Source organism: Meleagris gallopavo, chromosome 8 (genome assembly GCF_000146605.3).
Source record: "Meleagris gallopavo isolate NT-WF06-2002-E0010 breed Aviagen turkey brand Nicholas breeding stock chromosome 8, Turkey_5.1, whole genome shotgun sequence".
NCBI classification, from domain to species: domain Eukaryota; kingdom Metazoa; phylum Chordata; class Aves; order Galliformes; family Phasianidae; genus Meleagris; species Meleagris gallopavo.
Window position 1 is genome coordinate 29,518,527 of NC_015018.2, and position 22,924 is coordinate 29,541,450.

The 22,924-nt window shown below is 41.5% G+C and overlaps 1 protein-coding gene across 1 annotated transcript; it reads left to right on the forward strand.

Annotated features, from left to right (window-relative positions):
* Window positions 1-511: 511 nt before the first annotated feature.
* On the forward strand, window positions 512-12,872 carry LOC104912061 (dedicator of cytokinesis protein 1-like). The gene is made up of 5 exons (XM_019617982.2): window positions 512-515; window positions 879-981; window positions 1,837-1,943; window positions 9,839-9,966; window positions 12,715-12,872. The coding sequence occupies exons 1-5, from the start codon at window positions 512-514 to the stop codon at window positions 12,823-12,825; spliced, it is 453 nt and encodes a 150-aa protein (XP_019473527.1). The 3' UTR covers window positions 12,826-12,872.
* The last annotated feature ends 10,052 nt before the right edge of the window (window positions 12,873-22,924 follow it).

The following is a 22,924-nucleotide window of genomic DNA, read 5'->3' on the forward strand; positions in this document are numbered from 1 at the left end:
AAAGGCTGAAATGCATCTCATTGTGCATGTAAAAAAGAGGGTAGCAAGCTGAAATAATTTGCAAGTGAAGCAAAAGCTTTGTTAATTATTATTTAGACGACATGAGTTTTGGCTCTGGTGTTACTGGAGGGCAGTTTACTGCTGTCTAACCCAAGCTGTGTTCTGCTGTGCTTGTGTTCCATTGCTGGGCTGTAATTTTTCCTGACCAGGTTTTGGCTCTTGATGGATTTAAGAGAATGTTTGCAATAGAAATAAGTTATTGACTACTGACTTTTTTTTGGAAAAAATCCTAAAACAAAATGGGTTGGAATGACTATGAATAGTGAAAATATTGAATATCTGTGTGGGTAGGACTTGTGTCCTATGAGAGATGGAGCGACTACTGCGAGATCAAGGGGGAATTAAAGACCTCCAGATTCATTAGCGATGACAAAGAAGGGAAAAATGGCTGTGATGTGGTTTTGTTTGATTTTTAAGTGCTGGAAGGGAAGTAAAACCAAACAAATACAAAATGGGTATTGAGAAGGATGTCCAGCTTCACAGAGGATGAGGAGATGCGATGAAGGGAATGTAACACAAATGTTGAGTCCCAGCATGCTGAGGGGTTTCCTTAAGGGCTGTTAAGTGCTCATCCGTCTCCAACTTTGATGTAAGCTATCAGTCTTCCCAGCTCTTCCCTTGCTCCTTCCCTCTTCTAGGCCCATTCAGTCCTAATATTTTCATTTTCCTTGAGTTTTGAGGTTGAGTGACTTATCTCTGGAAGAACAAGCTGAGAGGCTCAGCTGAAGGCACAGGCTGTAGTTAAGCCAAAGCAATTACACACGTGTGATTCTCTTCGTGCTGTCTTCCCATCTGATTGAAGAAGGCATGAATTTCAGTCTTCCTTTTCTGTTTTTTCTTCTTTTTCCAGGGAGCAGCTCTTAAATACTTGCCAGCTATTGTCAATGATGTGAAACTAGTATTTGATCCAAAAGAACTTAGGTAAGTAAATAATTAATTGAGTGTACTATGCACTTTATGTTGGACTAGTTTGTATAATAATACATAATATATATATATATTTTTTTAAAGTGTAGTTCTTAATGCATTATTTTATCAGTACTCTGTTGGCTTGAAGCATGGAGGCAATGAAATCTGATCGCCTGAGATGTTTTATCACCTTTCTCCTACAAGTGGTTGCTGGGCTATGCAGACACCCCATTTGTTGTAATGTGTGGCATTGAGGTTTGACACGTCTTGAAAAATTTTGCAGTCCTGCTTACTAAAGTCATATAATGAGGCATCAAGAATTATCAATCAATAACTGACAACAAAACATTCAAACTGTAAGCTTGATGCATCGCTGTTTGAATTACAAACTTGGTGTAAATAATAACTCTGCTTTTGTCCACTGAGCCTTATTTATGGATGGACATTTCAGTAGCTTATAAATATGCTTTTCTGTTTACAATTTAGGGCATTCCTGTAATAGAAAATTGTTTTGGAACAAAAAGACAATAGGGAAACCAAATCTAAGATGATTGAAGTGAAGAGGCAATAGCAGAGACAACTGAAACTTGAAATATAGAATCTGAAATGAAACACAGGAAAACAGTATGAAACTGAGGTGAAAGGGAGAGGGCAAAGGGAAAAGATGAAAAAAGTAAACAGAGGAATATCAGAGAAATGTGAATCGTCTTTGAAATTTAAAACTTCATTGTTTGGGATAAAAAAAAAAGTTTGTCTTGAGGTGTTTAGCTGTCTGTGTAGTTTTGTACTCTCTAGTTGTCTTGTTTGCTTTGTTTTACATATTTTTGGGAGAGTTTGCCATATTTTTACCTGTCCCTTTCTATCTAGCAAACTTTTTACTGAATTCATCCTCAACGTTCCCGTGAGCCGGCTGACCATTCAGAAGCTCTACTGTTTGATCGAAATAGTTCACAGTGACCTCTTCACACAGCACGGTAAGCAGCAGCTTTGTGACTCTGAAATTGTCACGTTACTCACTGCCTCCAGGCTTTTGCTGGTGGAAGTTCTGTCCTTGCTGCCGAATGCAGCGGAGGTTGCACCCAATTAAGGTTGTTCCATTAGCAGGATGAGAAGATTTGAAGTAAGTGAGGGAATGCTAATCGACACTTACTGCAGGTTAGAGATCAGAAAGAAGTGAAAGCAAATACTTGTAATTTTTCATTTAAGAGGGCACAAAGCACCCATTGTTACTGGCATGTGTTGTAACTTTAACAGTGTTTATTTTATCAAAATCTGTTAATTCAGCTTTTGTGCTCAGAGAAGTTTTATAGAAACAATGGCTGTTCTCAGTGTCCATCCTTTCTGAAGCATTTTTCTTCCCCTGGAAGCTGAACCTTAGCAGAAGTAAAGCAACACAAACCCTTAGTCCGTGCTATCTCTTCCTCTCCTTTTACATTGTGGAAGATAACTTCAACTGATGTCTTACAGAGTTCTTCATCTGCAGTGAAGCATTTTATTCTTTTCTAGATGACTGCAGGTTAAACTACCCTAAACTAAGTGTTTTTGTACTGTCAGAAGGAGCTAATGAGGGAGCAAATAGACAGTGGTTCAACCATAAAGGAAATGTGGAAGGACTCTTCTGTGGATCAGAATTGCTGGTGATGCAATTAAAAATAAATAAATAAAATAAAAATAAAAAATATATATATGTATATTGGTGGGTTGGCTTTGTGCAGCCAGGTTGTATCCCCAGTAGCATCTAACCACAGCTGTGTAACTCTTGCTGGATCTCATAGTTCTGTCTTCTTACAATTAATTTTTAAAAAAGGCATGTATAAGCCAAGCCAATCTGTGCTTCCCTAAATTCACAAAGCATTGTTCTTTGGCACTTGGTGCAATTCAGCAGTATTGCTAGAAGATAGGGTATTGCATGGATCTGCTGCTAAGGAAATAAGTCCTAACTGTTGCCCTTTTCTTTCTGCTCTGGTAGCAGTGGAGATTAATACTCAAAGAACAAGCTTTGTTTTATTTCATTTACCTTCTGTTCAGACTGACTTTGCAGTAAGTTTGTTCTTCAAATAGATTTGGAGTAAGTACACGTAAAATTATTGGGACAGCACGATACACGTACGTTTTTCCCTCATAATTTAAAGGATGTTTACTGAGAGTTAGGACTGTTGTAGATCCTAGAGCCTCCAGACCTTTCAAGAAAAAGTTAGAGTTTTTCCATGAGGAACCATTCGGTATTTTCCCATTCTTGCTCAAGTGGAACTGTAGCACATAAGTTGCGGGTTTATTTTCTCCAGCTATGGATGGTGACAAAGTAGGAATGAACCTGTTTTAAAATAGGCTCTGATGGCAGTATCACCACACCTGCACCAGTAGCTCCAAATGCATTGCAGCTTGATCTTCACTTTTTAGATCTTTTCCCCCACTTATTTGCCACAACAAAAGAGTGACACAACTGTATCTGTTTTGAATTGCAAGGGTAATAAGGCAGAAAGCAGATGGAATTGCTGGCGTTGCGTGAAATGGTCCATCTCTCCAAGACCATTTTAATGTTTGTTCTTCCTGATGCCTGCATCAAGTGTTACTATAAAATGTGCATCACTGCTGTCATTCATTTTCAGCTTTTTGTAGTATTTTTTCGTATTTTTAGCACTTTTTAGAATGTAAAATCTTCAGGGCCAAAGTCAGTGATGTGAGGTGTTACACCTGACCGTTCTGGATAGGAGAAAATTGAGATAACATAGATAAAAAGCAATGATCAGAAGCACTTCTGAAGGAAGCTGTAGTGTCATATCGTGTTTTTATTATGTTACTCTGTGAAAATTAAATTCTTCTCAGAGGAAAGTCAGTGAAGAAGGAGAATTTGTGTATGCTGGTTTGTTGTAGCTCTCAAACTCAGCCGTCTGCAGGGAGTGGTGAAGCCCAGCATGAACAGCTGGTAGAGCTCCTAAGGAAGGTGGATGATTCAGCTGTTATAGCAGGGTATTTCATCTGAACCCAGTCTGGTCTTACTGATGGAACAGCACTTCTGAATGGCTTTTGGGTCTTACAGTGAGGCTCGTTTCTGGAGGCTTTCATGTCACCTGAGTTAAGAATGCCCTCAATGTGATGTACTCCAGCTGAAGTGCGATGGAGATTCAAGGCACGTGTACCAGCAGTGCTGCCCAGACTGCTGTGTGCATCCCAGCATTGGGTGCTTGTTTCACCCTAGCTGCAGTTTTGAGATGAGATGTGACATGGGGATGTGGGGGCTGTTCCACTTCCACCATCTGGCAGTGTATGTCTGTATGCTGCCCATCCTCCCGTGCGCTTCTGCGTGTCCTCATGTCATGTGTTCTCCTGAATCAATAAACAAAGCATTATCTGAAGTGCTCCTTGTGCCACAGATAATTCTGTATAATGCTTATGCCTGGAGAATGGATTGTACCAGAAACCTTTCGTAAACACTTGAAAATAAATTAAGTGAATAGCCACAGTGGTTAAATCTAGACTCTGCTTGCTCTGTGGGTTTGAGTTCTTATTACTAAAAATGTAGTTCTGCTGCCTCTCCTGCTTCTCATTTATTCAAACATTTTAAACTAATAGCCAGTATTTTCGTATAAGTACCAGTCTGATGCTGTACCATATCACAGAAATGACTTTTTCTTGTCTAAAAGCAATAAGTGGTACAAGACTGTGGACCTGCAGGAAAGCTCGAAGACATCCTGAAAATCGAACAGCGTTTCATAAGTGGATTTCTTTTTCTTTGAGAGAACGCCCTGATCTGTGCCCTGAGAGTCGAGGAAGATCTATTTGTCATGTCTCAAGAAGAATTAAAATTGAAAATACAAGAATTTGTGAAGCTTGAAGGATGCAGAGATGAGGGGTGTTTGTGAAATTCTTTGCGAGGAGTTCTGCTTTGAAGGTGTGGAGTGCTGGTGGTGGTCTTCCTGAAAGCTGAAGAGCTTGGCATCTTGGATAGGAATACACTGTGGCATTGTGCTTTGTATGTCTTTTAAAACTCTATTGCAGATCCTATTGAAAAACTTGTTCAATTGCTTTCTGGTTACATTGTGTGACATATATTTGTTCCATTCTGAAATTCAAGGTAATGTATCTCCTTTGCGAACCTCGTGTTTACTTTTGTTAAGACTTCTTCAGCCTTGGCAGGAATATCCAGTGCATTCTTTATATTTTGCTGCTATTGTCCTAACAGTGGTTCGTAATCGAGGCCTTTTACCCAAAGGAAAGAAGAGAAATCAATATGTGACTGTGCAGTCAAAGCACTGTTAAACAGAAAGAGAAAGCGTGTGTCTATTTGTGTGTAAGTAATTGAACAGAATAAGAGCCAGGTGCCTTCAAGGAGCATTTATTTATCTATTTGTGTGTGTATTTGATAAAGGAATAAGGACCACATGGCAACAAGGAGTGTAATCTTTCCAAGCTTGTACTTGCTTACAGCGGCCAACACATAGAAGCCAGTTCTCCATACAGACTAAATCTATCAGACCATCATGCTTCTGTTGTCTGTGCTCAAAAAATGTTCAAATATCCCACAGAAGATACGTTTCTTCAGAGCAGCATGTGAAACAGAACATTGTAAATGTCTCCTGTGTTTCAGAGAATCATAGATTGGCTTGGGGTTGGAAGGGACCTCAATGGTCATGAATCTCCATCTCCCTGTTGCAGGCAGGGCCACCAACCTCCACATTTAATACCAGCCCAGGCTGCCAGGGCCCCATCCAACCTGGCCTTGAACACCTCCAGGGATGGACGGGGCATCCACAGCCTCTCTGGGCAGCTGTTCCAGCACCTCACCGCTCTCATAGTGAAGAACTTAAACGTGTGTTTAAAACTTCTGTGTGAATGTATAAGCTGGAGCACAGAAATCTCCTAACAACTGAATGCGCGTTCTCAGTTCTAAATGTGCAACTGGTTAGTTTGCAGCTTAATGAAGTGTCTTATCCTTGGAAATGTCAAACTTTTGGTTTTGTGTAAATAATGGTTTATCTGATTTGTTCTGTCCTGTAGAGATGTTTGTATTCTCAATTGCTTTGTTTTACAAATGACTTGCAGCTAATTACCAAGTGAGCTTTGTGGCTGCTGTATTAAATAGCCAGGAAATCGGGTGATTTCTCCATTAGGAAATTGGCTGTTAAATGTTAGTGGAGAGCATCTAGCATTTATAAAAATTCTTACCCTTTAATTATGACTACACTTACAGTTTTCCACTCCACGCTGTGTAGTGGAAGCATGGTTATTGAGCAGAGAGGTATTTTGCCCACGAAAACTCAATGAACCATAAAGCAAAAAAAATACATTTATCAGCATCCCTCTAAATGAAATATTTTATATTGACAGAAATTTATTGTGTGTATTTAGCTTCAGCAGAGATCCCACGTCAGTGTTTCGCGGGAGCTTTGCTTGGATGCTCCTAAGTTGATGATGCCTCCTGAGCATCCTTTTATAAAGATTAATATTTTATTCTCGCTGCGTGCTCCCGTGTCATTAATCACTGGGGGTTGGACTTGTGCAGCAGAGAATGAACAGATGTCGAATTACTGTTGTCTGTAATCATTGTGCATCAGACTTGTGAGCTATCTTCACAGCTGGCTTTTGAGCAAGAGACTAATGCTGTAGGCTCTGGATATCTCTGGCCTTGCCATTAATCAGTGCCAGGAGGTGTTTGTGACCGGCAGGGTGGGGAAGGTTGACTTCTCCTCTGCTCTGCTTGTAAATAATCACGAGGTAGTTGATCAACACTGTGTTTTTCAAAGTAGTTTATGGCAAAGGAGGTTCTTAAAATCTTGTCTCAGTGTGGAGCGAATTACTGTAGTAGTAGATTTGTTGAAATATTTACCTGTATGTGTACACACAGAAATAGAGTTGTGTGTTGGTGAGTTCCCTCAGGATTTTACTGCCTGGTAGTGCCTGAGTATTTTACTGGAAGTATCTAGAAAATCACGAAGCTGTTGATGGAACTGTTGCAGCAGCAGCTGCTGCTTTGGCTCAGAAGGAAGCTGGGTCGTGGTGTGATGGAGCAGTGGGGACAGTGGGACAGGGCTGTGTGATGAGAGGAAGTGAGGGTCCTCCCTTGGCTCACCAGTGTCTCAAAGTAGGCCTTGAACAGCCATCAGAGAAAGGCAAAACACACGAAAATCATTCCGTACATAAAAAGGATTTTGTTACGATCAGATGATGGCTGTCATAAAGCACCCATCTGATTTTAGCTGTAGCCTTTGTCTTTCCAACTGGCAGTATTTATTCCATTTTGCTTACTGCAAAGCCATCTCTGTATTACTATTTCTTCTTTGGCATAAAGCTTCCGTTAGTAATTAGGGGGCCAAGTAAACTTGAGGAAGGTTTCACTGTCTTGGTGCTTTACACATCTCCTGGGTGTTTATTTTTCTTAACCTGAGAAGAATCTGACTTGTTTTATTGGGTGACCAAGTAGTCGGGACACCTCTTCCCTGTGTTTTATCCTCCCATGTTCTGTATTCTGCAGCAGCTACAGACAGAGCAGCAGATGTTCAGCAGTCAGTGTGGAGGACGGCAGAGAGCCAGGAGGTGCTGCTTGAGGAGCACTGTCAGATCTTCCAGGAGAAGTACAGGCTGCATGATTCCCAACGAAGTGCTTTGATGAATCAATTAATTTTGCCTTTCTCAGAAATTCAGCCTGATCACTGCTCTGTAGATCAATGTGTATTCCAGGCAGTCAATCCCAGAGCTACAATTTTTGTCTTCTGGATGCTTGCAGATATTAAGTTGATCTTTGACCATTCTCTCCTTGTGGGGCTTAGCAGGAACATGAATGTCTTAATTATTGGCAGTAGTAAGTTATTAAACGTTGATTCACCCTGTAGGCTTTGCAAAGCCCCATTAGCATGCCTTTGTTGGGACGCTTAGCAACTGGGTGGCAGAACTTTGCCTTTCCCTTGTTTGATGGAAGGAGTGTGCTACACCACTGTGTTCTTGTTTTTTTCTTAGAATCATAGAATTAATCACAGAATGGCTAAGGTTGGAGGGTCTTACTGATGTCTAGTTGCAACTCTCCTGCTATGGGCAGGGTAAATCTGCCTTTGCTTCTTTCTGAGCCTGTCTGGTGATTTATGTAAGAGTGGCCCAGGTACTGAAGCAAGGAAGGGAATGGCTTTGGGCTAGGAGGGAATGGTCGAGGGCTGCAGCAGCTTCCATCCAAGGCAGAAGTTTAAAGCAAATACAAAACAGTGATGATACCGGCATGCTGATGGTGACTCACCATCATCAGTCAGAAAAACTCTTTGCAATGCTGGACCTTCAGCATCCCTTTCAATTTGAGGGGATGCTGTTCTTCAGCCAAGGTTGCACAGCTGAAGTAAGTGACAGCTACCTGTTGCTTCAAATGCATGTATTTCGTTGTCCGCCTTATTAGGGTGGTTTAGAGACTTCATGTTTGTGTAAGCAGCTGTAGATCATTAATTAATAAGCATCCTGGTAAATAAGCTCATTCAATGCCCTTTGCTGTGCTTTTGTGCCTTTAGCCACCGGAGTAAGGAAGAATTTTAGGTTTATCTCAGTTCCCAGTGCTGTTTGGGTCAGTTCTGTTTAGCCACAGAGGTCATCACCTCCTTGCTTTTAATATCTGTATGGATTTATGAATAACACATCTGTAAACGTAATGGAAACTGATGATGATGATGATGATGATATTTCTCCAAAATTAGATTTGTTCCTCTTGTAATCCAGTTTTCTTCTCCTTAATGGGTAAGTCATAATGGAAATGAATATGAGAGGATGTGATGCTGTGGCTAGATGGATTTCTCCACGTAAATACATTGCAGGCTTTAGTGCATGTTTCTTGAGGGAAAAATTCAACTAACACACCGTGATTTTACTCTCTTTTTGAGTTACGAAGCTGGCGGTTAAATGACCGAGAAGTAATTAGATGTAAAAATTCCACACTGAAGAAACTGAGTCTTGAAAGAGTTCTTCCTTAGAATGAGAGCCCATTGTGCATCCCAGGTGAACACCTACGTGCAGCAGTCACTTGAGACTGAAGAATATTTCTCTTGGACTGCTGAAGCTGGATGTGCTCGTGCTCCATTCGTTCTCATTCCACAAGCACGAGCCTACGAGGCAGGATAAAGATGTTGCTGGTTTAGTTCCTCTCTAACATCTTCTTGAGCTGAAGTGCTCTCTGTGCTGCACTGCAGCATGTTTCTCTTGATTTATTTTTTTTTTTTTGCCACTGACAATTATTTTTCCCCATTGTTTGTGCGGTTTGTGAGACCAGAATTCTGTCCTTTCTGTGGGGAAGCTCTTGGAGAGATGGGCTCGTGGTAGTTGCTCCAGGAGTAACTGGTTCCCCTCCTTTGGGCATGGAAGTACTGGGCTGGGGGTGGAGGAAGTTGAAAAAGGGTCTTAACTTCATCCTCACTCCTTTGAGCATGAATACTTGCTTGACACAACCATGCAGAAGGCAGACAGTGGGCTGTGCAATCTCTCCCAAAGGGAAGAGCATGCTTTAGCAAGCAGACACAGTGTCCCAGCATTCTCTCTGTGTGCACTGAGACACTTTGCAGGTTATACTTTCATTAGATGTATGAAGTGTCGCGTGGTGTTTTGTAAGTCTGGATAGCTGGTTTTTAAGCATGGGTGGTTAAAGGCCATGAGGCTGCTCAAGCACTTTGCTCAGCTGGGGCAGAAATGGGAAGGTAGCATTTTGTCTGAGAGTTCTTAGCTTAACTTTCGTTTGCTTACATATATTTTTTTTCCAGGTTTTTATGGATTGGATTGAAATGCAGCTGAAATATCTTCTTCCTTCTTTTTTTTTTTTTAAGCAATCACTGGGGCGGGTTGGCTGTATAGGTAATACTGTGCATTTATTTACTGCTGTGTATGTAATCTTATGTCTTGTGTGCAGACTGCAGGGAAATCTTGCTGCCAACAATGACAGATCAGCTCAAGTATCACTTGGAAAGACAGGAAGATTTGGAGGCTTGTTGCCAATTGCTGAGTAACATCCTGGAAGTGCTTTACAAGAAAGATGTGGTTAGTATCTCATGTTTCTGTGAAGATTAGCATTTAAAAGAAATGAATCTTAGCAGAACTGATTCAGCAGGTAACTCCTGATGACTTAAATTCTTTTCTGTCTCCTTACCAATCTCTTCTAAGGCTTCTTTTTAGGTGTACAATGACAAGGATGTTTTCCCTGACATCTTGTGATGTTCTGTATTGTTTCTGAGGCAACTCCAATCAGCACTGCAATCTAAAAACACTTTTACAGATGCTGTTTAGTGATGAGGATACATAAGATTGAGAGAGAAATCTCTTTCTTACACAGTGCTTAGCCTCTGCCTGGTGGGAAGTACTTGAAATCCCCATCCACGCAAGCATTTTGGGAAATGCATGTTTGAATGATGTTGAAGGTGGCCCTGAAGGTGCATCTATGTGAGCGTGTAGTTTTATGAATTTAGCAAACTTATTTAACTTCTTAAAGTGCTGTTTAAACTTACATAGTGGAATTCTACACCTTAGTAAGAAATAACCTGGGTTAGTACTCGATGATCCTTGTGCATCCCTTCCAGTTGAGGTATTTGGTTATTCTGTGGGTAGGTGACTGCTTCTGCAGGAGTGCTACAGCTAATGTAGTGGTCTTACAGAAATGGCAGCAGTCTTAAACTGAGATAGGGGAGGTTTAGGTTGGATATGAGGAGGAAGTTTTTCACTCAGAGGGTGGTGAGGTACTGGAACAGGTTGCCCAAGGAGGCTGTGGATGCCCCATCCCTGCAGGCATTCAAGGCCAGGCTGGATGTGGCTCTGGGCAGCCTGGGCTGCTGGTTGGCAACCTGCACATAGCAGGGGGTTGGAACTGGATGAGCATTGTGCTCCTTTTCAACTCAGGCCATTCTGTGATTCTATGAAATGTCGGGCAGCTGCACCTGCAAACCTGTGAGTGCTCTGGGCAGGCGTGCAGATGTACAGCTTGCATAACTGTCTTTTTTTTCCTTCTGTCTTTTCCTGACTTTGCACGAATAAGCAAACGTCACTGTCTTAAAGACAGCTGATGCTGTCTTAAAGAAGCTGTGGCTGCTGAGGCTGCTGCCTGAATCTTCAGCCCTTGTGTAGAAGCATCCACTCCTTCAGCTGGAAGGGACCTCTGGAGTCACCTGCTCACACAGTATTTGGCATCTTGTTTGACTGTTTTTTGGGAAGCAAAAAAAGAAACAAAAACTGATCTTATTTCTTTTTTGAAGGAGTGCTGTGTGAGTGCTTCAGAAAGTAGGTTATTTTCAAAAGGGGATTTGTTTTTGACAGCCTGGCTGCTTCCTGTCAGTCCGTGTTGACTGCCTTTCTTCCCGTGGCTGCAGGCAACCTGCAGCCCTCCCATCTCTGGAGCCGAGCCCAGAGCTGCCCCACATGGCTGCTGATGGAGAAGGGAGCAGGGAAAAGAAGCAAATTGCAAGCAAGGAGGAACACAAAGTAAAATGACAAATAGACAGGAGCAGCACAAGTGCAAGGCACATGGAGAGGAGGAGGATCTTTGAGATCAGGGAGAGCTGAAAGATAGGGCAGTGTGCTGAGATGCACATGTCTCAGAAGATGCTGGAGTAGCATCTGGAATAGGAATAGCACTGGAATAGGCTCCCCAGGGAGGTGGTTGAGTCACCATCCCTGGATGTGTTCAACAACCACGTGGATGTGGTGCTCAGGGACGTGATTTAGCAGAGGGCTATTAGAGTTAGGGTAGCATGGTTAGGTTGTGGTTGGACTCGATGATCTCTAAGGTCTTTTCCAACCTGAGAAATTCTATGATTCTGTGCTCTTTGTACCAGAATTATAAACTCTTTCCCAAAGAAACATTTGTCAGCAGTGGGAAGAAAAATAGGAGTTGTGTGTGTATGGAGGAATGATGGATCACTCCTTGGATGTGCAAATGCATTCTTCATGTATGCAAGCCTGCCTTTGGTAATTAAGCATAGTCAAATGATAAGATGCAGGTTATATGATTCCAAGGGCAAGAAAGAAAATGGATCATCAGAGCGTTTGTACAGTAGTCAAGAAGCAACACAAAGATGCTGCTTCATTTAGATAACTTTGTGGGAAAATGCTTCCAAATGCTGGCTGTAGCTTTGCACCTTCCCATCTCACAGACCTCTTTGGAAGTCATCCAGACTAATGAGAACTGACCCTGTTTATGAAGTTTAGACTGGGAGTGATGCTCATTGCTGTGGTTTTTTGTCATGTGTTTTTTGGCTTCAGTTCCCACAGGCAGAGTTCTGCATGAGGTTTCTGACCTTTTTCTTCTAGACTGGTTGTGCAAAATGCTTTATTTTCAATTCTTCCAAAAAATATTGACAGGTTACTTATAATGCAGAAATATTAATTTGATGTAATTGGCTGAAATTGAAATTCATTGCCTAAAGTTTTCCTTTGGTTTTCTTCTTTTTTTGCTAAGATTTTGCATAATAGCTGCTTAAGTTGATAATGTGCTTCTGATGGTGGGAAAAATGACTTAAGACAATAAAATCAGGTAACTAGATGTCTTGGTCATTGCTTCCATGGACTTGCTTTCCATTTAGAGAACTGTAACAGTACTACTAATACATTTATTAATCAAATATTAATAAGACTTTGCATGGTCTTTAAAATATAAAAACAGCAGAGATTAATTTTCTGCTTTTGATCAATAGAAGTAAGTATGTTTTATCTATCTTTCACAAGAGGGGTTGTTTTAACTGAAATGTTTGTTTTTCTGTTGGTGTACAGACTTCAAACTAATTCATTCTTTTTCCTTAGGGGCCAACACAACGACATGTCCAGATAATCATGGAAAAGCTTCTGAGGACAGTAAATAGAACAGTCATTTCCATGGGACGTGATTCAGAGCTCATCGTAAGTGTCTCCTGATGTAAACTTAAATACCTTTGTCACATCTTTCTGAACCTGAATGTAATAGGATTTGAATCCCAGGTGATCCGAAGCAATCAACACCTTCTGTAAGTGTGTGTGTGTTCAGTAAGCGGTAGAGCATTGGCTCATAGTTTGTGTGTGGCCTGTGTAAGGGGAGAGGAAGAGTTCTGGTCAGACTGGACTGGATTTTCCATCTGTCTGAGTGGCTGACCTGGTGTTCTGCATTCGAGCTGCTTGGATTCCGTGCGATGCATTGATTTGTTGCTGTCATTAAGCCCACTTCAAGTCATGATCTGTTCTTTAAAAAAACAAAGCGCGTATCTGCTGGTCCAGTGGGAGTCCATTAACACTTTTCCTTTTTTCTGATCTCCCTTTTCTTTTCCTGTTTTGTTTCTCTGTGTAATTGCACACAGTGATGTTTCACTTTTTATTACAAAGTGCTTTTTCTTCTTTGCATCTTATTATCTACTGCTGTCTCATTTTCTTGGTACATAGCTATGCTTCTGTCTGCAAGCATACTGCAAGTTTAGTTCTTTTATTCTTCCAACCTTAACTTTCTTCTCCTGTCCTCCATTTCTATCACTTTGATTTGCAATAACAGTTTTTGTCATAAAAAAAGTGGCAGTGGATCATCAGATCCATTGCTGGAGCAAGAGGCAGTGAGAAGCAGCTGTCTTCCTTAGAGAACGTTGTCAGATGGGGTTGTAGTTACAGTGGAAATAATCATAACGTTCATATCTTGTTTTCCTCTATGCATTACCACAGAAATAACTAATAAGATGCAGAACAGATGACTTTAAAATGCCTGTGTGCACTGGGACACAAGGCTTTGCACTTCTTCCTCCAGTTGTGGAGTAGTTGCAGTCTTCTAAGACATACACCTGGGAAGTGAATTACTGTTGTTTTGATGGACGTGGCTTGGGTATATTGAATGTTGATTGTTCCTTTTGCTTTTAACAAACAGTACTTGAAATTTCTCCTGCACGTGCTTCAGCTAAGTACAGTTGTATTAGAAATATGGGCAGTGATGATGAATGCAGCTTGCAGGCACTCTGTCTGCACACACTGGAATTGTGTAATGAGTATTAGCAGGCCCAGGTATTTGCATAAAGTACTGAGCTTCAAATTCAGTCTTGCTGCAATAATCCTCCCCTGATCAACTGGTAATTCATTTTTGTGGTGCCAACTAAGGAGGCAAAGTTAAATGCAACCAATAATTAACAAGCAGAAACCTGACCCTTCCTGGGTTAGAGTCAGGTTGAAGCCTTTTCTTTCATCACTACCAGAATTGTTTTACCCAAAAATTCGTATTGGAGAATTGCTCCTGCAGGATGAGAAGGAAGGAGGAGTTTACAGATGAGTGATATCACAGGAGCATAGTTGAAATAATAACTTTTTCATAAGTAGTAAAATCAGGACATGTGCATATGCAATTTGCTTCTTATGTAAACACTGGCATTCAGCAGTTGGCATGTTTTCACCTTGAAGCAATAGCAATGTCATCTTCAACTGAAGAGTTGATGTTTACTTCTCTAGAAGAGAACTACCTACCTGCTTGGGTCCTGCTTTGAGTAGCATTGGCACATGGGAGCAGCAGTCCTGTTCGTATTTGGAACTTGATTCTAATTGCTGTGGCTCATGGGATGCCTGAGCTGGGTGATCACCAGGGGTAAATAGTGAAGGCATTTAAATTACTTGCTGGGTGCCAGTGCTTGTGGGGCTGGGGATGTGCTGTGTGCTGTGTGTCATGTCCTTCAGCATTAGTGAGCAGAAGTCTTCAGCATAGCTTCAGGTTGCTGGATGTGCTAATGTAAGAGGAATTTACTATTACAGGAGGACGTGTAATTAGAGCCTATTACAGATGCTGTACATAATTACAGTAGTTTTCTCCCCAGTAAAACATTCAGATGGGATTTTGTATCTCTGATACAGATCTGCTGTTACCAGGTCAGTGTCTTTGGAGAAACATTGAGGAAAGATGAATGAGCTGTGGTTCCCACTTGACCAAATCCTGTCCTTTGCTGTAGGCAGGGATATGGGCACATACAGCGTTGTGAGGACCCACATGGTGAGCTTTGTTTCTCCGTAGGATTCACCAGCATTCCTCATTGGTTCAGAAAACGAGAGAGAATTTTGTTAACTTTTGCCATATTTCAGGGTGGATTTGGTACAAAGCTTTTAAAGGTTTTCGTGCTTCTGGCCGCTTGCACAGGCTGGTTCAGTGAAAGCAGTGAATTTATGGACTTGGAATTAGTGTTTGTTCCTCACTTGGCACATCAAATAGATTTCAAGATGGAAAAAAGTCAGATTGCCATTTTAGTACTTGTTATTTCTGTGTGTGGTTTTTCTTCTGCAAGTCTCACTTGGGTGATTCTGCTCGATCTGTTTGCTAAGTGAAGCAGAGCTGCTGTGTAAGTTTTTCCCAGTAAAGGTGAGATGTAGAGACAACTTCTAACGATTCTCATCAGAACAACAGCTGGTTACTAACAGAATTTGAAAAGGTAATTTTGGTCTTGTAAGTGACCCGGGTATCAGAAGGAGCAGAATTTTGCCTCCTGTACAATCTCTTGTCCCTTCCGACACCACTCCTGACCCACTCTTAACTAACCTTTGGCTTTGGTGAGCAGTGCAGTGCAATCTGTGGTTCCTTTAGGTTGTGGAACAAGCCATGTTTCGTTTTGCTAGAGCGAAGATGGAGCTTGGAGGGGATAGGAAGTGGCTGTGCTGCTGTGAGGGTGTCTGAGGAGCTCTGAACATCGTTGGGTCTCTGGTGAAAAGCCAGCTGAGCACCCACCAATGCCTTTAAATTCCCTTGGGCTGTGTGACAGGGGAGCAGAGGGCAGGAGGGGACTTTGTGGTTCTAGCAGTGGGTGGAGTGGAGTGTTTCCCATGGAGCTTCTCTTTCCTACCGTATTTTGGAAAAGAAGGCAGTGAAACCAAAACCTGAGGAGCCGCAAAAGTGATCAGAAAGTAGAGGTTTTGGTGTGAAAGACTTCAGCCATCTGATGGTAATGGAAGGTTCAGAGGTGCTGCTCAGATATGGGGGGAGAGAATCTCTGCAGGGTGGAAATGACACCGGGCAGAGGGAAGAATGACAACACGGGAGCAAGAAGTGTAAAACAGCAGAGCACAGCTGATGTGAGGAGGGAAGACTGAAATAATACATGAAAGACAGTGGTGGATGCTGTCTGTTGTCTTTTCAAGACAGGGATGCCTTTCCAGAAGTGCAATTTGAGTTATTGATAGTCACAAGAGAGTGTTCTGAAGCTTACCTTGTTTATGAGATGAAGCTAGAGGATGTAAATTATCTTTCTAAACCCAAACTTCACAGATAACAATGCTTGGCATTCCCAGGTGTTAAGCAGAAAACTTCATTTTCTTCACTAGACTGTTAGGGGGTAAATTTTTTTATTTTATTGCATTGCACGTTTTCTTTTCTTGTGGAAACATTTGAAGTGGTGTTGCAAACGTATGTCACAACCTGTTCCACTGGCACAAGCTGCCCAGAGATGTGCTGGATGCCCCATCTGTGGAGGCTTTTGAGGGCAGCAACCTGATGGAGCTGTGGTGTCCCTGTTCATTGCAGGGGAGTTGGACTAGATGACTTACAGAAGGTCCCTTCCACCTCTAAGGATTCTGGGATGAAAACCAAAGAGGATGGTGGTAATGGTTTTGTTCTGTCACTGATACCAAGCTGCTTTCCTGCTTTAGAATGGTAACGCCAGCAGTGCAGCCAATGGGTCTGGGCTGTGCAGTGCCAGTGCTTATCTGAACCAACTGCACGCACCTGTGCTGCTCAGCAGCTCATTTCCAGCTCTCCAGTGACTTTAATAAGCCCCACGTCTGTGTTATGGCTGCTGAAATAACGCAGTCTCCGTCTTTCTACAAGAACAGCATTGCACAGTAATTGTAGAGGCAATCCGGTTAACAGATTCCAGGAGCAACGCGCAGTGTGTGCGGTACACAGGTGCTGAAGGAATGGGGCAAGCAGTGGCTTGGGCTTAGAAGTGTTCCTGAGAAACAAATCCAGCCCATTTCAAATACCTGATGAACCGTTAACACGCTGAGTGAAATGAGCAGCACAGACGGTTTTGCACCTGAAGCAAGAAAAAGCAAACACTTTGTACTGATGGTAGGATTGTTCAGTTTTAATCATGAATTTTTCCTCAGTTTATCCTGATTGTTAAACTATTTTTACAGTGATTTTTTTTTTTTATCTTCCTTTAAGAAAACAAGTGATACGTACATGAATAGTGTTTCCTAGTAGTTATAAAACAAAGAACTGTTGCTTAATGGAAATGATACGGACTTGGAAAATAGCAAGTAATATAAAGTCACTGCAGTATTTATTGACTAAAAATTAGTTTCAGCGTGATATGAGAGAAGTGCATGTAGCAAATCAGTGTGTGGAAGGGCTGTCGGTGAATTTGGCAAAGCTATGTCATGTGCCACACTGAAAGTGAAGATGTATTTTTCTCTGCTATCACCTCATAGCTGAGTTTTAGGTGTTCTGCACGAGGGTGAAAAGAGCATCGTGTCACATTTAAGAAAAGCTCTAAAGAATGAGGATTCTCTCTGGGTACCTAGGCTGAGCCTGAGTGGTTCTAAATGCAATACAATATGATACTTTTTACACACTTGCAAAAACATTTTATTACAAATTACATCGTATGGTACGACAGAACACGGTATGTAAGTCTAAGCAAGACTAGATGTATGTCGGCTTTTCCTTTTTTAAAAAAATGTAAAAAATTAAAAATCTGCAACTCTTTAAGAAAATAGCCTGAACATGTCCAGAACACGCCGTGAGAACCTTCCCTTGGAGCTCTCACCCGTGACATTTCCTCCGTGGTGTGACATGCATACGGAAGCCTGGGCTCTGAGCGAGGCAGAACCGCAGCCAGAGCAGCTGAGCTTTGTGTCAGTCCCTGCACGTGAGGACATTTAGAACAGGTTGATGGGGAAAGCTGCTGATGAGGGGACGCTAACGATTTGTAATTGGTTGCCGCTGAGAGATGCTTGATTTAATTTCTTTAATTAAATGGCGCGTTAGCATATATAAATTTGTAAATGATTGCCATTGTTTTGAAATGCTGAATATTGTATCTTTTTGTTATACCCACGTTTGATATTTAATTTTAGGGGGAAAAAAAATAGATTTTCTTGTTTGGAAGTAATTGGGTGGGTTTCTAGAGCACGTGAGGCGAGCTGCCTCGTAAACAGTTTTGTACCTTGAATTAAAAACGGTATAAAATACACGGAACACACTTCTTCCTCGTGAAACAATTGCACTTCCTTCCTGGTACGCAGGATCCGGTCACCTCATTTGATCCTTTGCCTTTCAGAGTGTTTCAGGGTATTGTTTATGTATGTACAAGAACTCGTAGCCCTCTTGAGGTTTCCTACAAAGTGACCTTTTCAGTAAAGCAAGCTGAAATTCATTGTGAGGTGGACATTATCATCTTCTGCATGTCTGTTCCCATTCTAACTTCCTTTTCTTACCTTTTCCCCGTAGCAAACAGGCATGTGTTTCTCCTCAGGTTTTCTTCTAGTTACGGGTTGGATGTTGAGCTCAGAGAAGAACAGTGTCAATGAAAACATTTCAAGTTTGGTAGTATGTGCAAACTCATCTGCTACTCATGGTGTTTCTACCACCTATAGACTAAAGAATTCCTGTCTCAGTGATGCTGCAGGGTGTGAAATCTCAAAAGCAAATCTTAGTGAAGCAGACTGCCACGTAACTCTGTACGACTTCTTAAAAGAGACCCAACACAGCAGTATTCCCAGTCCCTGTCCACTTCCAGTGTGGTCGTTCTAGATATGAGCTTAATGACAGCAACGAGTACTTAAAGGAAACATTTTCAGGTTATAATTCAGAGCAACATAAAAGGAAGAAATAAAAAGGAAAAATAATCAAACGTTTCCTCCCTAGGAGAGTGCTGGTCAGTTAGTACAATTAATAGATATGGGTATAAATTGTAATGTGTTGGTTGAGAAACCCATCTGAGAAGCTTGGTAAATAAACAGCTTCTAAAATTGCTGCTCCTTCCAGACAGGTTTCACAGCATAATGCGTACTATAAAATTTATGGTGCCTTCTGCAGTAATGTAGAGGTTTTCCAAGGACTGCCTTAGAAAAAGATACTAAATCATGGCAAGTGCCAGCAATCCGTAGAACTTTTTATTGTTCGTTTTGTGTTTTTCAGATTGTTGTCTTTTTTTCTGTGCCAGAATGTGTCGTTTAGAGCTTTGGGGCAGCAAAAGGTTAAAAGTGAGATTTAGGACGGCTTATTGTTCTGTAGCCTTGACCCTGTCAGCTTGGTGTGGTTAAGGCTTGTCCCGACCTGGGACATTTCTCACTGCCCATCTGCTGGTGACGGGCAGCAGCCTTGTTTGCCTGGTGGTGAGGACACAGCTAAATTAGAACTGATGGTGCATTGTCAAAATGGGATAGCTTGGCTGAAGTCTACAACACATGAAGGCAGATATACATATAGTCACATCTCAGAGAGTATTCATGGTCTTGGACCACATGAAAAATTGTGCTTTGTCCAGGATAGATGTGCTGAAAACTGCACTCCCCAATCAACATGGATTTGTAAAACTGAAGATCACTGCATACATAAGGCTTGCTTGCTTTTTTTTTTTTCCCCCCTCGTTATTTAAAGACAACGAACCAAACCCCCAAAAGGCTTTAAAACAAGAGTGATATTTAGCTGTGTACAGGATGACAGCCTACGATTTAACAGGTCAGAATGTGATGCTCTCAGATCTAAGGGAGGGGGAGGGAATAGTTTTCCTTTCCATCTTTGTATAAATTTCAATTCAGGTTTTACATCCCACATTGGCAAATGAAAGCTGACGAGGTGTCACATCACCCCTTGCTTCTGAACACGAGTTTGTAGGTACAAAGGCCTTTTTGGTACATAGGGTGAGAACTGAACGCTGCCAGAGTAGTCAGAGCAGCACAGGCCGGTGACACGGAGCAACGCACCGAGATCCCTTGGAGATGATTGACAGAACTCCAAATATATTTCAGAGAAGGCCTTGAACTCCACAGCTAATGGACTTGGTTAAAGGAACCAGAGTTTCCATCTTCCATGCTTTTTTGATTCAGTCTTGGATTTTTGCTTGGGAGTTGAGGAGTAGCTCTCCTGAGAATAAGGCAAAGGTGCAACCTGAGTTTCCTCAATAGGATGAAGTTTTCTCAAAACTGGCTGTAGTTTATCTTCTTGCTGCTTGAAATCCAATTCCACACTAAAAATGAGAAGAAAAGGCAATCAGCTACTGCATTATGATGACAGTACTATTTCAATTAAAGCAACATCTGACAACACTGTGAAAAGGCTTAATTTATTAAAATCAAATACAAAGTAAACACTTAAATTGCTGCAGCAATTCTTAAACGTGAAACTGGAGGGAGAAAGACGAGACGTGGGGAGATGCTGTTAAATAGGATCCCGATGCCTTCTTCCTGTGGAGGAGGGCAGTGAGGATGCTGGCTGTGTGGTGAGGGAAGGTGGTGCTCCTTGTTCTCATCCTCCCTGTGCAGGAGGGCTCTGCTGCTGCTGCTCCTGGGCTCTGCTGTCCTGGCTCTGTGCCTCCTGCTCATGCTGCTCCTCCTCCATAGGTGGGGAGAACTTTTCTTTTGATAAAAGCCACTGACAAAAAGGCCGTCCTGGCACTTTGTTGACCGTGGCTTGTTTCTTTCAAGCTTTACCATGAGTTAATTTCACCAAATTGACTCCTAACTATGAGTCTGTCACAGTTATGTACTCCTCTATGATAAATTGGGATGTTAAGAATTTAATTCTCCCGTACACTGCAAGCCTTCTCCTTATGCTGATAGCCCTGTAGGAAGGATAGTGACATAAAACCTAGTTAGCCCCTGCTGTGAGTGTGTGCTGGGACAGAAACATCTGTGGATGGATATCTATTTATTTAGCTGATTGGAAGAACCCATTTCAGTAATAGCTAGTGTGTACTTGTTGTTTTGATTTGCTATTAAACATAGAAATAAGGGAAATACTCATTTCATCCTAAGTTTGGATTCAGAATGTGTACTTAAGATCCAGGCTACTCCTTCTGAATTCTAAGCACTCTCGACTACAAAATCCTACTAGCAATTAAGAAATGTCATAAAGATGAAATTATAACTCTTATTTCAATAGAGAGAGCTAGAGATTCAAGTTTAGCTAATAAAACACAATATGAACTAAGAAGTAAAACCTTACTTCTGTCTGATACTTAACACCCAAATCTAGGCTACTTACTTTCATATACCATGAAATGTCACAGTTTCAGTTGCATTTGGTGTGTCAACCTCTGGCTGAGCCCTACAGTGACTCTTTTCATCCTGCCTTGGACATTACATTACAGCTGGGTGTTGAAGGGTCAATTTAGGAAACAGTGAAATTGGTGGCATGTTAGGAAGAAAGGCAGTAATTTCTTTCTTCCCTGCTGGTTATTTTAAAATGAACATTTGCTTTGAACATACGCACATTAGAGCAGCATCTGCAAGTACTGAATTTGCAGTAAGTCACAGTGCTGGATATCCTGTTACCACAAAGACAGTTCTAAGACCACTGGATCTACTGTTCATCCTTGCTAATGAAGGAACAGTGCAGCCTTCAACTTAAGAACACGTTCGTTTTTCCAGTTTAGCTTACAAAAAGCTCTTGGATAGATAACTGTGAGATGAATTTTGTGGGAAGATTCATCAATCAATTGTAAACAGCCCACCACATTAATGCTCTCAGTAATGCAGTGAAAGAATCTCAGATGAAATAGATTCTGGCATTGGTAGAGGTCAATTCAAAATGTTATTCTTGCATTCAGCTGGGAAAGCCTCCGAAGAGCTGCTCAAAATCACTGTGAGAAATACATTACTTTATGGAAGCCAACAAACAAAAGCCCCACAACTTTTGGAACAGAGTACCTTTCCTCAGAATCGATTTCTATTGGAGGCAGACTTCAAGAGGAAAACTCTTAGTTCTAGTCCAGACAGATTCCCTGCTGCATCACTCTCTATTTGCAGCTCATTGAAGGCTGTTTGTTTTTTTTTCCCATCAATTTACATCAAAATAAAATCTTTCTTCTGAGAAGTGGAAAGAGGATGAAAGAAAACTGTATTATTCCAGCTTTTGCAGCTGCGTAAATTTTGTAAAAATTGTTATCTATCAGGATCAATTTATTTAGCTTTGTAGGTGTTCTAATGTAACTATTCCTTTGAGGCAAACGATTTGTCTGCTTGTGAGCTTGGGATGTGCCTGTACTGTTGGTGCTGCAGAAATAAGACCAAAGCCTCCTTTGGCCTCCGTCGTTTTTCCATCTCTCCCTGATTCAGCTGTTGCTGATTTCACTTTTGGTTTTAACATTCTATCAAACATATGGAATGCTATTAAAATCAGCAAGCGTTACGTATTTGTGTGACCTCTGTGTTTTTGTTACGTAGGGCTGGATATTCCCTACAGACTGCTGCCCTATCTTTCCAATTCTTGCATTCATGAACTTGTTTGTGTCACCTGTCACAGCTCTGACAGCTTCACTCTGCTTAGTGGTATTTTTATGTCCCAAGTTAGCTGTAGGTTTCCTCTCGAAATGACCTTTCCCTGGGATGCTCTCTGTGCCACGTGGCTCTTTCCACTTTCAAATTGTCTGCTTTCATCTCTTCAAGTGTCCTCATGGTAACTCCATCAACTGAATTAGTGATGGCCGTATGTTCTTCTGGCTTTTTTCGTTGTGGAGGTTGTTGGCTTTGGAAGTGGTTCTCCATATTGAGATGACAGAATATATTTTTCAGTAGTTAGACTGGCGATTATGAATAAACCCTACAAAAACAAGAGGTGAATCTGAATTTGACAAACGGTTCTGGTGTCACAAATGTGTACCTGAGGCATGTTATGCCTTCTCTTACCTGCAGTGCTGTCCAGTTTGGAACACTGCATCAAAGTGTCTCCGTTTTCAGTGCCTGAGTTTTTGTTTTGTGCAGCACATTGCACAGATGGGTTGTTTGGTTTTTCTGAGCGCCTATAGACAGCATTGTTTTGTCTGTGATAAAAAAAAATCTGTTTTTCTATGTTATTTTTTTCTTGTTT